Source organism: Lepidochelys kempii, chromosome 6 (genome assembly GCF_965140265.1).
Source record: "Lepidochelys kempii isolate rLepKem1 chromosome 6, rLepKem1.hap2, whole genome shotgun sequence".
NCBI classification, from domain to species: domain Eukaryota; kingdom Metazoa; phylum Chordata; order Testudines; family Cheloniidae; genus Lepidochelys; species Lepidochelys kempii.
Window position 1 is genome coordinate 116,513,680 of NC_133261.1, and position 18,405 is coordinate 116,532,084.

Below are 18,405 nucleotides of genomic sequence, written 5' to 3' on the forward strand. Positions count from 1 at the left end.
TACTAGGTGCTACTGCAAGACAAATAAAAAATAAAAATGAACATATTTCACTTTCTGTGTGAGTAGCCCTGTGTGTCCATGTCTGTGTCTGTCCATTTCTCATCTTGGGTCTGGGTCACACACTGCGTGGTCCAATTGCTAGGTCAAAAGCCTAGGACTTGAGAGTGGGGTTCAATTCCCTGCTTTGCCACAGACTTCCTGTATGACCCTGAGCAAGTCACTTAGCCTCTCTGCGCCTCATCTGTACAATGGGGATAATAGCACTGCCCTCCCTCAGAGGTGTTGTGAGGATTAATATGTTAATGATTGTGAACAGGGTAGATTTGATTTAAATCAAATTCATTTAAATCATTAGTCAGGAAGGCTCGATTTAATCATGTTTTTCTACATAAAAATGCATTCTTGTTGGTTGTTATAAACTTAATACATATTCTTCACAACTCAGGGATAGATGTAGGTTTCATTTTTAGAAGGTACACACTATACATTTTTAAACAGTGATTTATTTTGAAAACTTTTCTAATTAGTTTTACAGCTATATCAGAAAATGAATGATTGTTTGGTTATTTCATTTACCAAAAGTAATTGAAGCAGATATTTATGAAGTCATTGGGAGGTGAACTATCTCCAATTCAACAGGTTAATCATTAATATTTGGAGGATTTTCATACCATGCTGTATGAGGAGGAGACCATCACCAGACAGACGTTTAAATTGTTTTATTTAACTAAAACAACAACGTTAAGTATTCTGGATTTTTTTCTTCAACAGGAAACATATAATATTTTAACAAAACAAGCATATGTCCCTCGCTCCTCACATTTACCTCCAGACTTCTTCTCCTTGTCCAGATCTATTCCACCCCCAAAAATCTTCTATTGAACTTTTTGAAACTTTGCACTTGTAGAGAGAGGTAGGGGATTGACTCTGTGTACACGGATTTGCAGAGGGACAATAGAGTTGAGGTCTGTTATTTCTCACCTCTGTATATTATTTATTTATTTTAAAACATTTTTGCTGTTAACAAGCATGTTACCTCTGGAGAGACAAATCCACAGTTTGCAAACTGCAAAACGAAGCATTTCTGATGGTATTTTCTAGACTGAGCACTGAGTCCCATTGGGTAGATATAAAGATTAACCTAAATAATCTATACAGAAGCCCCGGAACCCCATACGATTGGGTCCCTAATCCACAAACTATTGGAACTCATTTACAAAACTTTTCTTAAACATTACATGACTGTATTGTCTCATACTATAGAATTAGAATGTATAATCCCTATTCCATGATGAAATATCTTTGAGCTATAATGTATCTTAATTAAAAGTATCTTTGGATAGCATTTTATCAAAAAAAAGCATTTTATCAAAAAAATCCAATTTAAATAAAAAAATCTGATTTTTTATTTATTTTTTTAAAAAAATTATTGATTTTTATCCACCCTGATTGTGAAGTACTTTGAGATAGAGTTATGGAAAAAGCACTGTGTGAGAGATAGAAGGTGGTGGTGGGGTTAGTAGGGGGTTGCCATAAATGTGTTGGAGTCTGGGGGGTACTCTTGAATGTTACTTCTCTGCGTGCAGTATCCGTTGTCCAGAAGACATTTTCATATCATGGAAACTGTTGTACAGCTTTAACTATCATGGTCACTTCCTGGCTCGACTGATAGAGTAATGACACCTTTTGGATGGCATGGCAGTTAGAATTGCCTCAGCAGTAAGGATGATATTTCATTTGGAACTGGCTGTATTTACATATAATGGTGACCCACTTTACTTATAGGGTTTTTTTTTCATGAGATACCACAATATAGCTAAGCAGTAACTTCTGCTTTCTGAAGCAGGATGCAAATGATGTAGGATGTCCCATGATATATAAACATAACCTCCAAATTGAATATATGTTTGTTTCCAATCAACCCATTGGGGTCATTCTGGAGGACACATTTCAGTGATTGAAACTTAGTCTGGAAAAAGAAGAAAAAGCTGAGGATTTATCTGCTGCCAGGAACATTATCAACATGTTTGACATCAGCAAGGGAGAAAAAATTCTAGCAAACTGTTACAATATTTGTCACAAAAAAGCCATTCTTTCGTTTTGATCCTGGAATTCTCATGAAACAAGTGCTAGCCTCTCTTTGCCTACAAGCAAGCTGCTAGAGCCATTTTTAGAATAGTGTTGTGGAAGTCAGTGTGTATATACCAGGAGAAGGGGAGCTACTCCTCTCTTCCAACAGCTGATTGATAGATATTCAGAAAAAGTGTAGCTTTGCCTCCTTACTTTGGTGGTTTGTTAATTTTTAGAGATACCCAGAGATACTACAGAGGTTTATATTGATGTGCTTTTCATTGACTGGTCTAGTTTTTCCAGTTAGAATTCAGGTCATATTGGGAAATTGAAAATAATCCTAAATATAGAGCAGAGGGTATCAGTGACCTCATTAAATTTTTCAAAACCATAAAGATCGTATAAAAAATTGAACACAGAAACAATTTATTTTATCTGTAGTTAATTCAGGCATTTTGAAGATTAAATTTACTGAGTGCTTGTAACATCATGTGAAGTCACTGGGACTACTAATTTGAATAAAGTTATCCATATGTAGGTATTTCCAGAACAGAATTCTTACACAATAAAGTAACATTTGTTATTGAAAAGGAAGCAAGCACCTTTCTCCTAATCAAGAAGAAACTTAGATGGAAATGTATTACATGGATTGAGTGGAAAATGTGCATATCCACCTCAAAAGATGATGTCTTCTTTACTGTGTTTAAAGAAAAAACCTGGAATCTGCCCCAGGCTTTAAGTTTGATTAGTTTGGTTTGAATGTGTACTGCTATAATATATTGAAATCCTGGACTTAAAATCTCTGCAGCTTTAAATGAGTTTTTCCTTTTAAAAATAACTTGGTAATAAATGTTAGAAGAAAATTGATAGGTAGGTTTGTGTGTTTAACTGAGGTGGTATGGTAGGCATCAACCTTGCAAACTTTTACCCTTGTGCTAAACTTTCAGCACACGAATAGTCATAATGACTGCAATGGGATATTTAGAACAACCTTGTCAGCTTTTCCTGTTTATCCTCTGGCTATTTATAGAATTAATAATGTGTAATCTTCCACCCATCCCTATACCAGGTGAGCGTAATTTCACCATTTTGTTTTGATTAACATAGCCTCTTGTGTCTGGCCAGTCTCAAATTCATTATGCCTTTGTTCCCAGTCCCGCAGTGTGGATAAGCAGCATGCTGTAATCAACTATGACAAGGACAAAGATGAGCACAGGGTGAAGGATCTTGGGAGCTTAAATGGGGTAAGTTGTAAATTCTTCAGCTAGCTAAAACGTATATTCTGTGTAGGTCTAGGTGCTAATCGTACAACATTTGTGAGCATGCTTAACTTTACTTGTGAAAGGAGACCCATTTTGAGTCAATGGGACTTACTCATGTGAGTGAAGCCTAACACCTGCATAAGTGTTTGCATGGCTGGTTTGAGTAATGAGTTGTTTAACTAGACACACATCCATTAAAGTTATTTTCCTTTATTTTGGTGCTCCTTCTCTCCCCACCCCGTTGCCCCCCTCAACCTCAGCCCAGCTGAACTCTTCAGTTGCTAATAAAATTATAGAGATGGTTAGAAAAGAGGGAATTCAATACCCCCAAAATGGGTTGAAATTTTGTCTCTGTTTTGCATTGAAATTTTCTGACTGGCTCTATAAAACTGCAAAACTAGTAAAGATTCTTCAGTCAGCTGTTCCTGCTAAGCAGGGTGACCTTGGGACAAGCCAACTGTCTTGCTAATTAACGATGTACAGTATGGAATGCCATTTAGTTTCTCTGAGACAAACCATTTAAAAATTGCCTTTTAAATAATGAGAATATCCCGCTCTGTTTCTGTTATTAAGATTGAGGGGCAGAATAGCTTAATGAATTCAGCATGAAGCTGGGAGACAGGCACTCTTGAGTTTTAATCTCTGCTCTGGCACTGACTCACTGTGTGGCGTCAGGCAAGTCTCTTAGGGTTTATCTACACACACAAGTTGTACTGCTTTAGCTAAAGCTGTGTAGTTAAAGCAGTACTGACCCCTACTGTGGATGCAGTTATATTGGTATAAAGGTGCTTTATACTGGCATAGCTATTTCTGTAGGGAAAGGAGAATACGCTATATCCGCATAATGTACCTTTATAACTGTGTCCACATTAGGGGTTGTACTACTATAACTATTTTGGTTTATAAAAAATCATCCCCCCTAAATAGTATACTGGTACAAAAACTGTATGTAGACCAGGCCTTGGGCTCTCTGCCAGCGTTGTCCTCTATGAAATCCGTCATTATGTACCTCACGGAGGTGTTGTGTGAAGGGTAACTAATTGTTGGTGAGGTGATTTGAAAATGGAGAGCTCTGCAGAAGTGCTAAGTATTATTATTTTGTTACATAAATACTGTAGGTGGCTCACTAGCTCAGAACTTATGAGGCAGGTAAGTCACTGTGGCAAAGCAGCAGCAGCTGAAAGGGACTGATAGGTGACGGCAGAGATGATGCAGGCTGCTGTGCTCTTGCTTTAAATAAATATTAATATTTAGTAGTCGTAAATATAACAAACCAGCATTAATTAGAAGAGGTAAGCTCTGCGTAGGGAAGTTTGTATCCCCCCCCCGCCCCGACCCCTGTACCTATTTTTGTTCTGAAACTACAGGCCAGGTCCTTAGCAGGTATAAATCACTGCAGCTCTGAAGTCCATGGAGTTTTGCTGGTTTTACTCCAGCTGAGGATCTTGCCCTATGTTCTAAACCAGGGATCAGCAACCTTTGGCACTGGGCCCGCCAGGGAAATCCGCTGACAGGCCGGGTCGGTTTGTTTACCTGCAGCATCCACAGGTTCGGCCAATCACAGCTCCCACTGGCCGCAGTTTGCCGTGCCAGGCCAATGGGGACCGCAGGAAGCGGCGCAGGCTGAGGGATGTGCTGGCCGCCTCTTCCCGCAGCCCCCACTGGCCTGGCACGGTGAACCACGGCCAGTGGGAGCTGCGGTCGGCTGAACCTGCGGACACTGCAGGTAAACAAGCCGTCCCGGCTCACCAGCAGATTTCCCTGACGGGCTGCCTGCCAAAGGTTGCCAATCCCTGTTCTAAATATATTTCACTGGATTTAATACTTGGTCTTGTCATGCATGCTTAACCTGGGCCATTGTGAAAGGATTAGGAGAGGAAAGTGATGCCCCAGCACTGAAGGCATATTTGCTCATTTTCCTTTGTAAACCTGTTTCTTCAAAGTCACTTTTGAGAGAGTGATTTTTTTGTTGTGTTTCGCAAGCCGTGACTCTGCTCTTATCCACCCAGGAAAGGAATTGCACTGCAGCTCTGAAAACCCGACAACTGGCAGCTGCCGCTCATTTCCTATCTGTGTAGAATTCCACCTCCGAGCGTGTGATAATTCCCAGTGTTTGACAGTGTCCATCTCCTGATCTAAGTGCAGCTGTGTGCCTAGCCCCCAGCAGCATGCCAGCATTTGTTCGCATAAGTTTGTGATCTCTTTTTATTTTTGAACTGGACATACAAAAAGCACGTACACACAACTGCCTGATTCTCACAAGTGGATTGATTTCTTTTCTATTAGGAGGCCTGGAGTCAATTTCCAGCTCTGCTGCACACTTCTTATGTGACCTTGGGCAAATCTCTTAGTCCCCCTCTGTAAAATGGGAATAATTAGTTTGTAAGCTCTTTGGGCTAGGGGGGCATCTTTTAGTTCTGTGTTTTGTACAGCACCAACCATGATGTGACCTTAGGTATCACTTCAGTACAAATAATAATGATGCTTCCTTTCATGCATGCCCTGCCTCCCCTTCCTCCCTCCCTCCCCCCCCCCGGTCTCTTCAGTTTATTTAAATTGTAAGCTTTTTGGGGCACAGACCTGTCTCATAGTTTGTACATGTGCAGAGCCTAGCATGGTGTAGTACTGATCTCCACAGGGTCATGTGGGTGTCACTGTAATAGCTAAAGAAAATTAAATCCAGTACACCGAATATGAATAGTTCTAGCGACTGTTGAACTATATTTTGTTTTCACTGGTTTTTAGGTGGAGCTAGGTGTTTTCAGAGTTGTAAACATGAGTTCCATTGGGTTGCCTGGCTAAATATGTAAACATTATGCCTTTCATCAAAACAGGGTCTATGCTTCTGTCTTGCAGACTTTTGTGAATGACGTCCGGATTCCTGACCAGAAATACATCACACTAAAACTGAACGACGTGATTCGTTTTGGCTACGATATCCTTATTGCCTGAGCACAGTATTACACACTGTTTTTGTTTTTAAGTTCTCTGTTTGTTATGTTGAGGGTTAAATATCCTTAATTATGGCTAATGACTAAGTGTGTTGATATTTCCTTTCAGAGCCTCTGGATGGCTCATCAGCTTAGAATTTCTGCACTGTGGGTTTGATCCAAAGCATGCAAATGTCAACTCCCTTTGATTTTACTGGGCTTTGGATCAGGCCTTATGTTGGCAGTAGCTGCATTCATCATAGGTGCCATCTCTAGCTCTCTCAACTTAATGGGACTAAATAAGTGGTCCCGGATAATCTCCATCCAAGAATATTAAAGAAACTGACACATGAAATTGCAAGTCCAATAGCAAGGATTTTTAATGAATCTGTAAACTTGGGAGGGAGGGGCATACCTTATGACTGGAGAATTGCTAATATAGTTCCTATATTTAAGAAGTGGGGGTGGGGGAAGTGATCTTGGAAACTACAGGCCTGTAAATTTGACCTCAATTGTATGCAAGGTCTTGGAACAAATTTGGGAAGAGAAAGTAGTTAAGGACATAGAGGTAAATGGTAATTGGGATAAAATACAACATGATTTTACAAAAGATAGATCGTGCCAGGCCAACCTGATCTCCTTTTTTGAGAAGATAACTGATATTTTATACAACGGAAATTCAGTAGATCTACTCTACCTGGCTTTCAGTAAGGCATTTGATACAGTTCTGTGGGGGAGATTATTAGTTAAATTGGAGAAGATGGGGATTAATATGAGAACTAAAAGGTGGATAGAAGGAACTGGTAAAAGGGGCAAGCGACTACAAACGGTCATACTGAAAGAAGAACTGTCAGGCTGGAGAGAGGTTACTAGTGGAGTTCCTCAGGGACTGGTCTTGGGATCAGTCTTATTTAACATTTTTATTATTGACTTTGACACAAAAAGTGGAAGTGTGCTAATAAAATTTGCAGATGACACAAAGTTCCTCCCATACAGATGAAGACCGGAATATCATACAAGAAGATCTGGTCGACCTTGAAAACTGGAGTAATAGAAATGGGATGAAATTTAATAGTGGAAAGTGCAAGATAGCAACAAGAATTTTTGTATAAGCTGGGGACTTATCAGTTGGAAGAGACGGAGGAGGAGAAAGACCTGGGTGTATTGATTGATCACAGGATGACTATGAGTTGCCAACGTGATGTGGCCATGAAATAGTCCTAGGATGCGTCAGATGAGGTATTTCCAGTAGAGACCGGGAAGTGTTAATCCCATTACACAAGGCACTGGTGAGACCTCGTCTGGAATACCATGTGCAATTCTGATCTCCCATGTTTAAGAAAGATGAATTCAAACTGGCAATGGGGCAGAGAAAGGCTGCTAGGATGATCTGAGGAATGGAAAACCTACCTTATGAAAGGAGACTCAAAGAGCTTGACTTGTTTAGCTGAATCAAATGAAGGCTGAGGGAAGGTATGGTTGCCCTCTATTAAAATATCAAAGGAGATACCCGGGAGGGAGAGGAGTTATTTAAGTTTAGCACCGATGTGGCCACAAGAACAAATGGATATAAACTGGCCATCAACAAGTTTATGCTTGGAATTACTTGAAGGTTTCTAACCATCAGAGGAGTGAAGTTCTGGAACTGCCTTCCAAGGGGAGCAGTGGGGCAAAAAACCTAACTGGCTTAAAGACTAAGTTTGATAAGTTTATGGAGGGTGTGGGATGATGAGACTGGCTACATGCCATTGTAGGCAATCTGCGACCGCTAGCAGCAAATATCTCCAGTGGCCGGTGATGGGCCACTAGTTGGGGAAAGCTCTGAGTTACTACAGAGAATTCTTTCCCAAGGTGTCTGGCTGGTGGGTCTTGCCCACATGTTCAGGGTCTAACTGATCACTATATTTGTGGTCAGGAAGAAATTTTCCCATGGGTCAGGTTGGCAGCATGGGACATAGGTCACTTGCAGGTTTAAACTAGAGTAAATGGTGGATTCTCTGTAACTTGAAGTCTTTAAATCATGATTTGAGGACTTCTGTAACTCAGCCAGAGGTTAGGGGGTCTATTACAGTAGAGGATGGGTGAGGTTCTCTGGCCTGCAATATGCAGGAGGTCAGACTAGATGATCCCTTCTGACCTTAAAGTCTGTGAGTCTAGGTTTGTTTGTTTTTTTAACCTGGAACCCTGGATGTTACACTTCACTAGGCACCAGTCTGGGAGCAGATGTGAAATTATGTGTAGTGTGTGTGTGTGTGTGTGTGTGTGTGTGAGAAAGAGAGGAAGAGGGAGAGAATGAGAGAGAGAGAGAGCTCGCACAACATCTTCCTCTGATTTTATTTTTTTACCCCTTCACAGTGCAGTTTGTCTGCTATACTGAAGCCAACCCCATTATTTGAAGGGAAAACTTGTCTGCAAAACATGTGCCTTTGTTGCTTTGCCTGCAGGTGGCTTGTGCATGCAAACCTTAGTAGTTAAATGTCTAGCTTTTGATTTGCTCCTGCAAATCGCTGCTGGCACTAAACCTGTGGACACATCTATTCATTTTGCAGCTGCAAACTACCTTTGTGAAGGAGGCCAGGCACTGGACATGTGGCTACTGTTTGGTTATGAAATGTGTAGACAACCAGCCTGTGCTGAAAATCCTTTGATCTTTGATATCTGCATACTCCCCCTTCCAACCCGCCTACTGGTTTGTTCCATCCATCTGTCACATCTTGTCTTTTAGGCCGTAAGATCTTTGCTGCAGGGACCTGTCAATTACTAGATGTCTGTACAGTGTGTGTGGCATGATGGGGCCCCAACCTAGTGGAGGTCTCTCCGCACTGCAGTATAAGGCACTGATCCAGCAAGGTGCTTACATATGTGCCCCATCTTGAGCGTGCAAGGAACAACAGGACTACTTGCGTACTTAAGGTGAGGCATATGTTCAAGAGTCTTGCTGAATTGTGATTTATATGGCTAATATGTTGGCATATTATTAATAATACTCCAATATCTCTTCTTGGGATCTCTGATTTGAAATATACAGAAACCTGAAGATCATTGTTGTAAACTTGAATGCATACAAGGTGTTAAGCCAATGGCTAGAGTGCAGGTAGATTTTAATGACTGTGATACAGATCTAAACTTTTCCAGTAGCTCTGGGCATTGCACGTCTTAGTCAAAGGGCCTAATCATGCAGCCGTTACTTGTGGATATTCCTGTTGAAATGAAATACTGCAAATGAGTAGGCATCTTTATGTTGCCCCTCAGTGGGAAGACTTCCGAGAGTGAGGGCTGCCGGGTCAGTTCCCATTAAGCACAAACTGCACCAAATATGATTTCTGCCCATTCTTTGCCATGACGTTTTAAAGAATGCTTTCTTTGCCTCTCTTGTTCAGCCCTTTACCAAAGGCAGCATCTTTTATATGCTATGAGTCAGCTGAGCTCTGTTGCATAAGGGCGTGCAGCTCTTTTTCCATTGAGAGTGGCACTCACAGGCATAGTGAGGTTTCCCTGCTATGCTCATGCCACTTGTGTCTATTTTTAGTTTAACATTTCCCACCCTGTTTCTTTTTCCCCTCTGCTCTGTGTAATCTTTTATAGGGCTGCTTTTGACAACATTGCTGAATGCTTCCTTTATACATTTTCTGTGCAGCAGAAATTATCTGAGCCCGAACACATGAGTATTGCCCTTTTTGAGAGGTTATAGCAATTCACCTCCTCCCCCCTGCCCCCCCGAGTTACTCTCCACACAAGAAGCTAATACTGACCAAAAACTTGTTAGTGCAGAGCAGGGTTGTGCCCTGGTCCTATGTGGCTATGCAGGGAGCTAAAGCTACTCTTCCTTCTCTTGTACAATCACATGGGACTATTCCAGTTATGGCTTGGGCATTGAGGGGGAAGGGCAGGAGGAGCTGGGAGTGAACAGTCATGGCTCTGAAATCCTTCCCACGGCTCCTCCTGGTCCAGTCCAGCTGCGTATCACACAGTGCTGTGCCTAAAGGCTAAATATAGCTTATAGAAACTGATAGATAATGTTGCAAAATATGCACAGTGTTGTTTTAAGGCAATAATTATATTGGACCATTTAGCTCTGGTAGAGCAATGACTACTTTCAGTTTCTTCATCAATTTTTTCCTTTTAGGCATTTCCAGTTGTATAATCCCATCTGTTTCAGTTACAGTATCACTGTGTCTTTCATTCCTTCCCTGCTTCCTTAACACGTGCCGTACATTCTAACATGTATGTCTTGGAACAAATTCAACACAAAGTACCAGAGGAAGCATTAAAGGTAAGCACATACGTTATTTTTGTATGGAGAGATTGGTACTTGTGAAGCGATGACAGCATTAAACAGCAAAACCCTACAGTGTGTTCTTAAACAACGTCCTGCATTTTTCGGCACACCGGTTACAGCTTTGATAATGAATTGTGGAAACAACCACATCTTAAGGTTCCCCTTCAATATGTGCTTGGGAGGACCTCACCTTGAGGATAAATGTATTTCCCAGCTAGCCTAGATCTATTCTCTCCCTTCCCAACACTAGCATCTAACTGAAATTATTTATGATTTCATGACTGCCAGCTAAACAAAGGGCACTAAAGTTTTAGTGTATAAAGATGAACTCTCAGCACATTAAACTTTTCTTCAGCAGGAAATCAATGTCCTCCTAGAAAGTGAGCAATGAAGGGTGAGTACCTTTCTCTGTGTGCTGTGGCTTATGTCAGCTCCTTAATACTTCCTCCAACGACCCAACGTTGGCTCAATTTACTCTCAGTAACAGTCTCAATTTCAATAGCCTTTTTTTCTCTCCAAAGATCGTAGATATTCCTTATGATTTTCCTTACAGAGCAGTTTCACTTCAGTGAAATGGCTCCCCTAAGCATGAGCTGCAGGATCAGGCACAAAACATACCAGACTCACTTCACCCATGACAGAAAGTCAGTCCCCTCTGGGGTGGAGTGCCATAAGTGTTTCACAACTCACAGCAACACTGCCCAGCATTTAGAACAAGAAGTACCAATACCAAATGTCTACCTTCAATTGACAGTTATAGTCTCACGCCCCTGGTTCCATATTTCAGTCTACTTGTGTAGGAGGGTAGGACAGGGTGACTCTTTCATTGAACTTACTCAGACCTGATTTTTGTGGAAATGCCCTTTTCTGTAGATCCAGTTAGATCATTCAACACTGCCCAGCTTTAAGGGAAACCTATTTTATGCAATATAGCTTTCTGGCCCTTCTGTCCAGAGGTGAGACAGTTCATGATAAAATATGTTGAGGTGTCACTGAAGCCTTAAGAGAAGGTAGATAAAAGGATGGTTTTGGAAGACTTCATCATGCTGTTGAGAGAATAAAGAGCAGTGAGGGGGTTCAGTATTTGAATCCTGAATGGAAGGGGCGTTCATTCTAGTTGTCCTTAGTTTATTTTTTAAAGCGTCTCCTAATGAGAGATTTCTTGGGGCAATGTCACTTAATATCCTTCTAAATGAGGTATTTGAAAGCTACTCAGCTGGCATTTATATGACTCCATAGCCTTTGTTCAGGTATGTATTTTATTCTTGTTCTCGAGCACAGCCGCAATATTTGTTCTTATGTGATCACATGGGGAGATAGTTTGTCCTTTTCATTGCCTGTTGTATGGCACCACATAGCCTTGTCCACGTTTTTGCTTATGTGTCTGCAGCATGAAAAGTATACTAGCCAACTTCAGATGAGTTTCAAGGGCACCGTGATGAAAAGGGTGGAACAGCCGGTGGAACATGGTGGTTATACCGAATCCCCGCAAGCAAAACTGGAGAGAGGAGAGAAGAAAGCAATTACAGGTACTTGCTCAGAAACCAGTTAGTCAAGGTTCAAAACAGTCACTTACAATGCCTCTTGAGTTCTTTGCTGATTCAGAATAGAATTCTAGTAAGGCAGGCTACTTTTAGAAGCAGTTACAGAGGTCCTCTTTCTAAACTTCTCATTTAAGGATTCTTGTTTCAGACAACGAGCCTGGCTTTCTCTGATGCAGTCTTCAGAAGAAATTTGCCAGTCTGACATTACAAGAGCGCTGTGCTATTGCAATGGTATTTGCAGTGGCATGTGGGCAGAGCAGGTCTGGCTAGTTCTTGGCACCGGTCTAGTTTATTTTTAATTTCTTACCCGGGAACTGGCGTACGAATGGTGCCAGTGACTCAGCTTGGAAAATGCAAGGCTTCCGTGGATGGGCGCCAACCTGCAGGGGATGGCGGTAGCATTGAATTCACTGCAAAAGCCCTTCTCTGGTCTTAAGTAACTGCACTTCCTAACGTGATGGGGAGATTGACCTCTGTTGTATTTCGGGATGGGTGGATTGCTGCAGGAAACATAAGAACCATGGTGAACCTTTTCAGTTCAGCTGAGCCCCTTCCAATACCTTCTCCCCCACTCCCTTTGTCTGTTGTTCCTGCCCTCCTGCACCTCTGTGCTCTTCTTCCCCGTGTCTAATCCCAACCAAGATGCCTCCTGCTTCTTCCCTACCTCTATGGTGTTAACGGATATAGCAGCCTCTCTTCATTTACTTTATGCTCATCAGAATCGTGATGCATCCCCTTCAGTTGTGCCCAAAGGGCATCGCTTACATTTGGAGCTTCAGAGATGTGAAATGAGCAATGATCATTGTAATGCACTCTGGTGGCTTGTTGCCTGCCATGCATTCTAGAAGCCCCAAAGTGCCAGGAAAGTTGAAGTAAGCAATAACCTGTGGCCTAGCAGAGAGGCTGTCAGACATACTGAATGGGCCCCGTAGACCAGCAAAGGAAGGAGAGGTAGGTGGCAAGAGGGAAGAGCATTGTGTGGTTAAGGGAGGGAAGCCAGGGTCTGGGCTGCAGGAGAGGGATGAGAGAGGTGTGTGGATTTGGTACAAAATCTTTGTGGAAGCATCTGTCTATTTAGATACTTGGGTGGATCTGTCGCTAGTCCTCGCCAGACTGAATGTGGTGACCTTAATCTCCCAAATTGTGTATTGCCCTTGCAAAAATCCTACTAAGCTGGGAGAGCGTATTAAAGCAGCATAGCATTTCTCTTCTGTATTTTCCCCTGTTCTTCACTCCTGCTGTGTGTGAAAGCACACGTGTTCCTGCTCCTGACTATCATTCCCTGCCCCGCAGAAACCCTTTCCCTGGCGCTTTCCATGTGTCCGTGTGTCACTCTTACTTGTAATGAATACAGTAGATGTGGCACATTCCGTCTTGCCTCCTCGAGAATCATTCACAAGCGCTCGGTTAGAGGGATGGACTTGGCTGTGATTAGCTGTGACACAGAGGAGAGTGAAAGGAGGTGAACTTTATCTTGGCCTTGGGGAAAACTGTCTAGCCCTAGAGTGACATGAACCAGATTCTTGAAACGAGTTGCAAATATCGAGTTTGTAGGCTCCAAATGTAATTAATTTACATTTGTCACCCACTGGCTGACATCTTGGCAGCGTGCAGAGATTATGCAGGTGCTTTCCTACTTTGGTTCTTTTCATCACTTGTCACCTTGCAAAATATGTAGGGTTTTTGTTGTTGTTGTTTTCCAATTGAATCCATGTAACATAGGCAGTTGATACTTGGAAATATCTGCAAATGCAGCATCTAATGTGATTCCTCAAGCACACTTTCCTGGTGTGTAACTCCTGCTAACCCATATTTAATGTTCACTTGCCGGAACAAAACTTAGTTGAATTCATAAAGATTCAGATTGCCTAGGAGGGGTGAATTTTAAGGATTCTGTTTCTTGCTCCCACTGCTCAGTGTCCAGTCAGGCAAGAGGTTGAGTGTCATCTGCAAAATGCTGAGCTCCTGTTAATCCCATTAAGGAAGTGAGTGTTGAGAGTGCTGAGTATGAAGGAGGCACTCAGCAGGATGGGACCCTGTGGACCTCACCCGCAGCCCACCTAAGTCAATGGAAAGAGCTTGATGGGCTTTGGATCAGGCCCCCCACCCTTTGGAAGATGAACTAGCAGAGATCATGCTTAGCCTGCATCAGAGTTTTGACTCATTCACTTTGTCTACAGTTATACATGCATTTTTACTCTGTGTTTTTTGAGGATTGGCAGTGGTTTAAAATCATTATGTTCTTACTTCCATTAATATCTTTACAGCAAGTAGGTTTACTTAGTGGCAGTGAGAAAGAGGCTTTGGAGAGAGAACCGTTCTGCTAAGCCTGTAGGTATTTAGTAATTTGCTTGTAGCAATTTAAAGCACAATCTGTGGTGACAATGGCCTTTAAAAATCTTTATTATAGTTCCAATGGGAGGAAAGGGAGCAAGGAGGCAGGGCTTTTATAGGAGGGCAGGTTAAAAAAAATGCTAGAGCAGGTTAGGAATGGGGGATGATATCGAAAACAATGAATTGGAAAGAGGGGTCTCAACTGTGCTTTTCTGTTTATTCTTTCCCATAATACCCAATAAATCTTTATACTATTAAAAAAAGAATCCTTGTGACTTTTTTAAGTGTATTGCCTTTAAAGTGCAACATATAATCAACCATTGGAGCTTGCTTCTACAGGATGTTATTGAGGCAAGTAGCTTAAACTAAGTGAGGATTAGAAATTCTTATGAATAAGAAAAGCAGCCACAGTTTGACTAGCTAGTGTTAAAAATAAGCAGTATTAGTTCTCATGCTTTATGGGATAAGCTGATCACTGGCTGGATTAGGGAGACATAACTCCCCACGTAGATGGTGTTGCACAATTACTATGCATTATGCAGATTTGAAGACTCTGGAGCACTTGCCATTGGCCATGGCATATTGGGCTAAATGGACCATAGGTAGGTTTTGACATGACAACTCCTGCGGTCTCTGTGCATAATTCTAGATTGGTCATGCAAGGGGTGATGTGTGTGTGTGTGTGTATATAAGCATCCTGCAATACTTGTGCAGTCTAGTGTGTAGCTATTTGAACATACTATTGTTGTAGCTTAAAAACAGTGTAGTGCGTTGTTGTTGTTTTTTTAAATCCTTTAGTATCCGGAACCTTACAGTGCTGGCAGAGCAAAAGAAACACTGATGGCTTGATTTTCAGAAGCGTGGCATGCTCAGAGCTCCCATTTGAAATTGGCACCTTTGTAAACAGGGCCATGATTTTCCACCCTTTAATTTAATTTCCTTCGAATTCTGTGAAACAGTCTTTATACAAAGTGACCATTGGTTAACTATATTCCTGGGTGCTGTAGAGGACAGAGGGTCTTGTGCTTGAGGCACTTGATTGGGACTCTGGAGGTCTGGTTTCAGTTTCTGCCTCTGCCAAAGAGTTCCTTGGACTAGTCATTTGGGTCTCCATTTCCCATCTGTAAAATGGGGATAATACTTCCTTTGTGTCTGTCTTCTCTGTCTAGATTGGAAGCTCTTCGGGAGAGGGGCTGTCTCGTACCCTGTGTTTGAACAGCACCTAGAACAATGGAGCTCTGATCTCTACTGGGTCTCTAGGCGCTACCATAATACAAATAATAATATTGATAAAAGCTCAAACCTACTGTTGAGGATGAGGAACTATAACTGGATTCGCTGGAGTCCTTGTTTCTAACAGTTCTGTGTAGTTAAATTATGGCATACTGTAGATGAAATGGGCAGCTTTCAAGTCTTGGGGCCAAATCCGTCACTGGAGTGAGCTGGTGTAGCTCACGTGGAGTCAGTTGGAGCTGTTGCTGCTTTTGTAGTGGCGGATGTAGCCCTTTGGCTACTTTCCCCCTGCGGTCATGGTAACATCTGCATTAGAGGATAGGAGAAACCACCATCTTAGATATGCAGCTATCTATATCTCATCCAATCCAGTTGGAAGGAACCTACAGCACATCAAATACTGACTAAATAATTGATACAAATAAGTTTTGGCCATTCCAATGCAAAAACCTCCAATATTAATGTATACTCCCATCAATCACAAGAGACCGTGGTATAGGTTTACCCCACTTTAAAAAAACAACAACTTACAGATAAAAACAGCCAAGGATTTCTTTAGTCTCTCCCCCCCGCCCCAGCTAAATTATAATCTACTATTAGAAAAAAATGATAGAGGTTTTAGGAATTACTTGACTTAAAACTATTAAAATTGGATCTTTTCCCTCTCCCCCCACCCTAGGCCTATTCCTTAATGAGCCTGCTATACTACATCTTCTGAAGATGGAAGTTGTACGATTAATGATTAATCGAAAAATGCTTGATTGAGACAGTGTAGATTTCTGATGCTTTTGTTGTGAATAGCAAGTTTCAAAACCTGATTATGCTCTCGTCAGCAAAGGAATTTACCATTATTGTCTCTTTTCCTTTGTAATTTTAACCTCATTTGGGCTACTGGGTAAGTACCAGCCTTTGGCACTAAACCAGGAGGCTGCCAGGAACCCCATCAGTTATATTATCAAAGAAATGGAACCCCGTCGTGATCAAAGCTGCATGTGCAGTGTGAGAGCTTTCTCTAAGGAAGCTGTTAGAGTGGCTGTTTTAATGTATAGTTTCCTCTTTTCCTTGTGCAGCTGGACTGCATTTTTGGTCCTGACCCTTGTTGCCTCATCACTTTTGTTTTAAAAAAAGGAGGACTACCCATCCCCCATTACAGGAGTAAATTGCTGAACAGAACACATGCATGTCAGTAGCCTTCTCTGTATGACACTGTCACCAATCGTTCAATATTTGTCTAGCTGAATGCTCATGCTGATCTCAGTTCTGTCATCTACAAGAATAGTTTTCAGACTTTCTGCCTGAATTGATGAGCCAAGAAATATGTTTGAATGATTTGGTATCATCTGGACAGATTGGCATGACATTGGGAGGGATGGTAATGAGCTGCTATCAATCAGACTGACCGTAATATGATTTAAATGACTGAGTAGTTATTTTTCATTTATGCTCCTCGTGGCACCAGCAGTTTGGGCAGTTTCCATGTTTCTGTGCGTTCCCAACAGCCCTGTGGAAGAAAAGCTGTGGATTTAAGGCAACTTGTGTCTAAGTTGGTTGGTGTATATAATAGGGCGGGCAAAATCTTATCATCCATAATTCCCCACAGAATGTAAGAAATTCTCCTTTTGGGGCCAGATCCTCAGTTGGTGTAAACCAGTATAGCTCTGCTGAAGTCAGTGGACCTATGCAGATTTACATCAGCTGAGGATCTGGCCCTTTGGGTTAGCGTTGAAAGTTAGCAAGCTCCGCTCACTTAATATAATTGCTTATTTAAAATCAGGTTTAATTTAGAAGCTAAAATGTGGTGGAAAATTAACGGTTCCTAATATATTTTAGCCAGACATAAAAAGAGAGAAATGCAGTCCCCTCCCCCTCTACTTCTAGCTGTGCCCTTTGCATTCTTCTTGGAAGTTGAGTGGAATGAAGTTGTAATTTATTCCCTTATCCTTATAGGATGATCAGGGACAGCAAAATGACCCCAAAACGAATGGAGTTCTCTTCTCTCCCCTTACCCCCCGCAAATATTTAATCTTACAATACTGATACTTTTTAACATACCATGTACAATCTGATCTTGCTGTCAAAGCCACGTGGGCAGACTCTGTGTGCTGTTCGGTGCCCCCGAGGAGGAGGAGGGCATTAATTGGCTTTCAATCCTGGCAGTGTAAGTTAGAGCAGGCTTTAGGCTGCTCTGATGCATGCTGGCTGGAATGGTCACCGAGAGCAGTGCACTCTGACCATGCCTCTTCCAACTTTGATATGCTCCTTACATTGGGCACTGGGCCATCTTTGTCACCCATGGATCCCCTACACAAGGGGAATACCCAGCTGCCCCTCTAAGGCTGCTGGAGCAGCTTAAAGCAGCTGGAAAGAGGGGCTGAGGTTCCAGCTAGTTAATTTTTGTTTTGTTTTCTTTTTTTGGCTTCCCCCCACGCCAGTTTTCATTCTGTCTTCACAGTTACATAAGAATGGCCATACTGGGTCAGACCAACAGTCCATCTAACCCAATATCCTGTCATCTGACTCTGGCCAATGCCAGCTGCTTCAAAGGGAATGAATCAAACAGGCAAATATCAAGTGATCCATCCCCTTTTGTCCACTCCCAGCTTCTGGCAGTCAGAGGTTTAGTGATGCCCAGACCATGGGGTTGCATTCTTGAACACTTTGGCTAATAGCCATTGATGGACCTATTCTCCAGGAACTTATCTAATTCTTTTTTGAACCCTCTTATAGTTTTGGCCTTCACAACATCCCCTGGC

The 18,405-nt window shown here is 41.9% G+C and overlaps 1 protein-coding gene across 3 annotated transcripts in view; it reads left to right on the forward strand.

The window, feature by feature from the left end:
- Positions 1 to 18,405, forward strand: part of CEP170B (centrosomal protein 170B) — a 98,547-nt gene that overhangs the window by 23,615 nt on the left and 56,527 nt on the right. For 2 of the 3 annotated variants that reach the window (XM_073349816.1, XM_073349817.1), the window contains exons 3-6: positions 3,225 to 3,314; positions 6,189 to 6,267; positions 10,477 to 10,535; positions 11,932 to 12,070. In XM_073349816.1, coding sequence (XP_073205917.1) covers positions 3,225 to 3,314; positions 6,189 to 6,267; positions 10,477 to 10,535; positions 11,932 to 12,070 — 367 coding nt within the window. Of the gene's footprint in view, positions 1 to 3,224; positions 3,315 to 6,188; positions 6,268 to 8,555; positions 9,176 to 10,476; positions 10,536 to 11,931; positions 12,071 to 18,405 lie in introns of those variants that run through there. The other variant, XM_073349818.1, reaches the window with a different exon arrangement.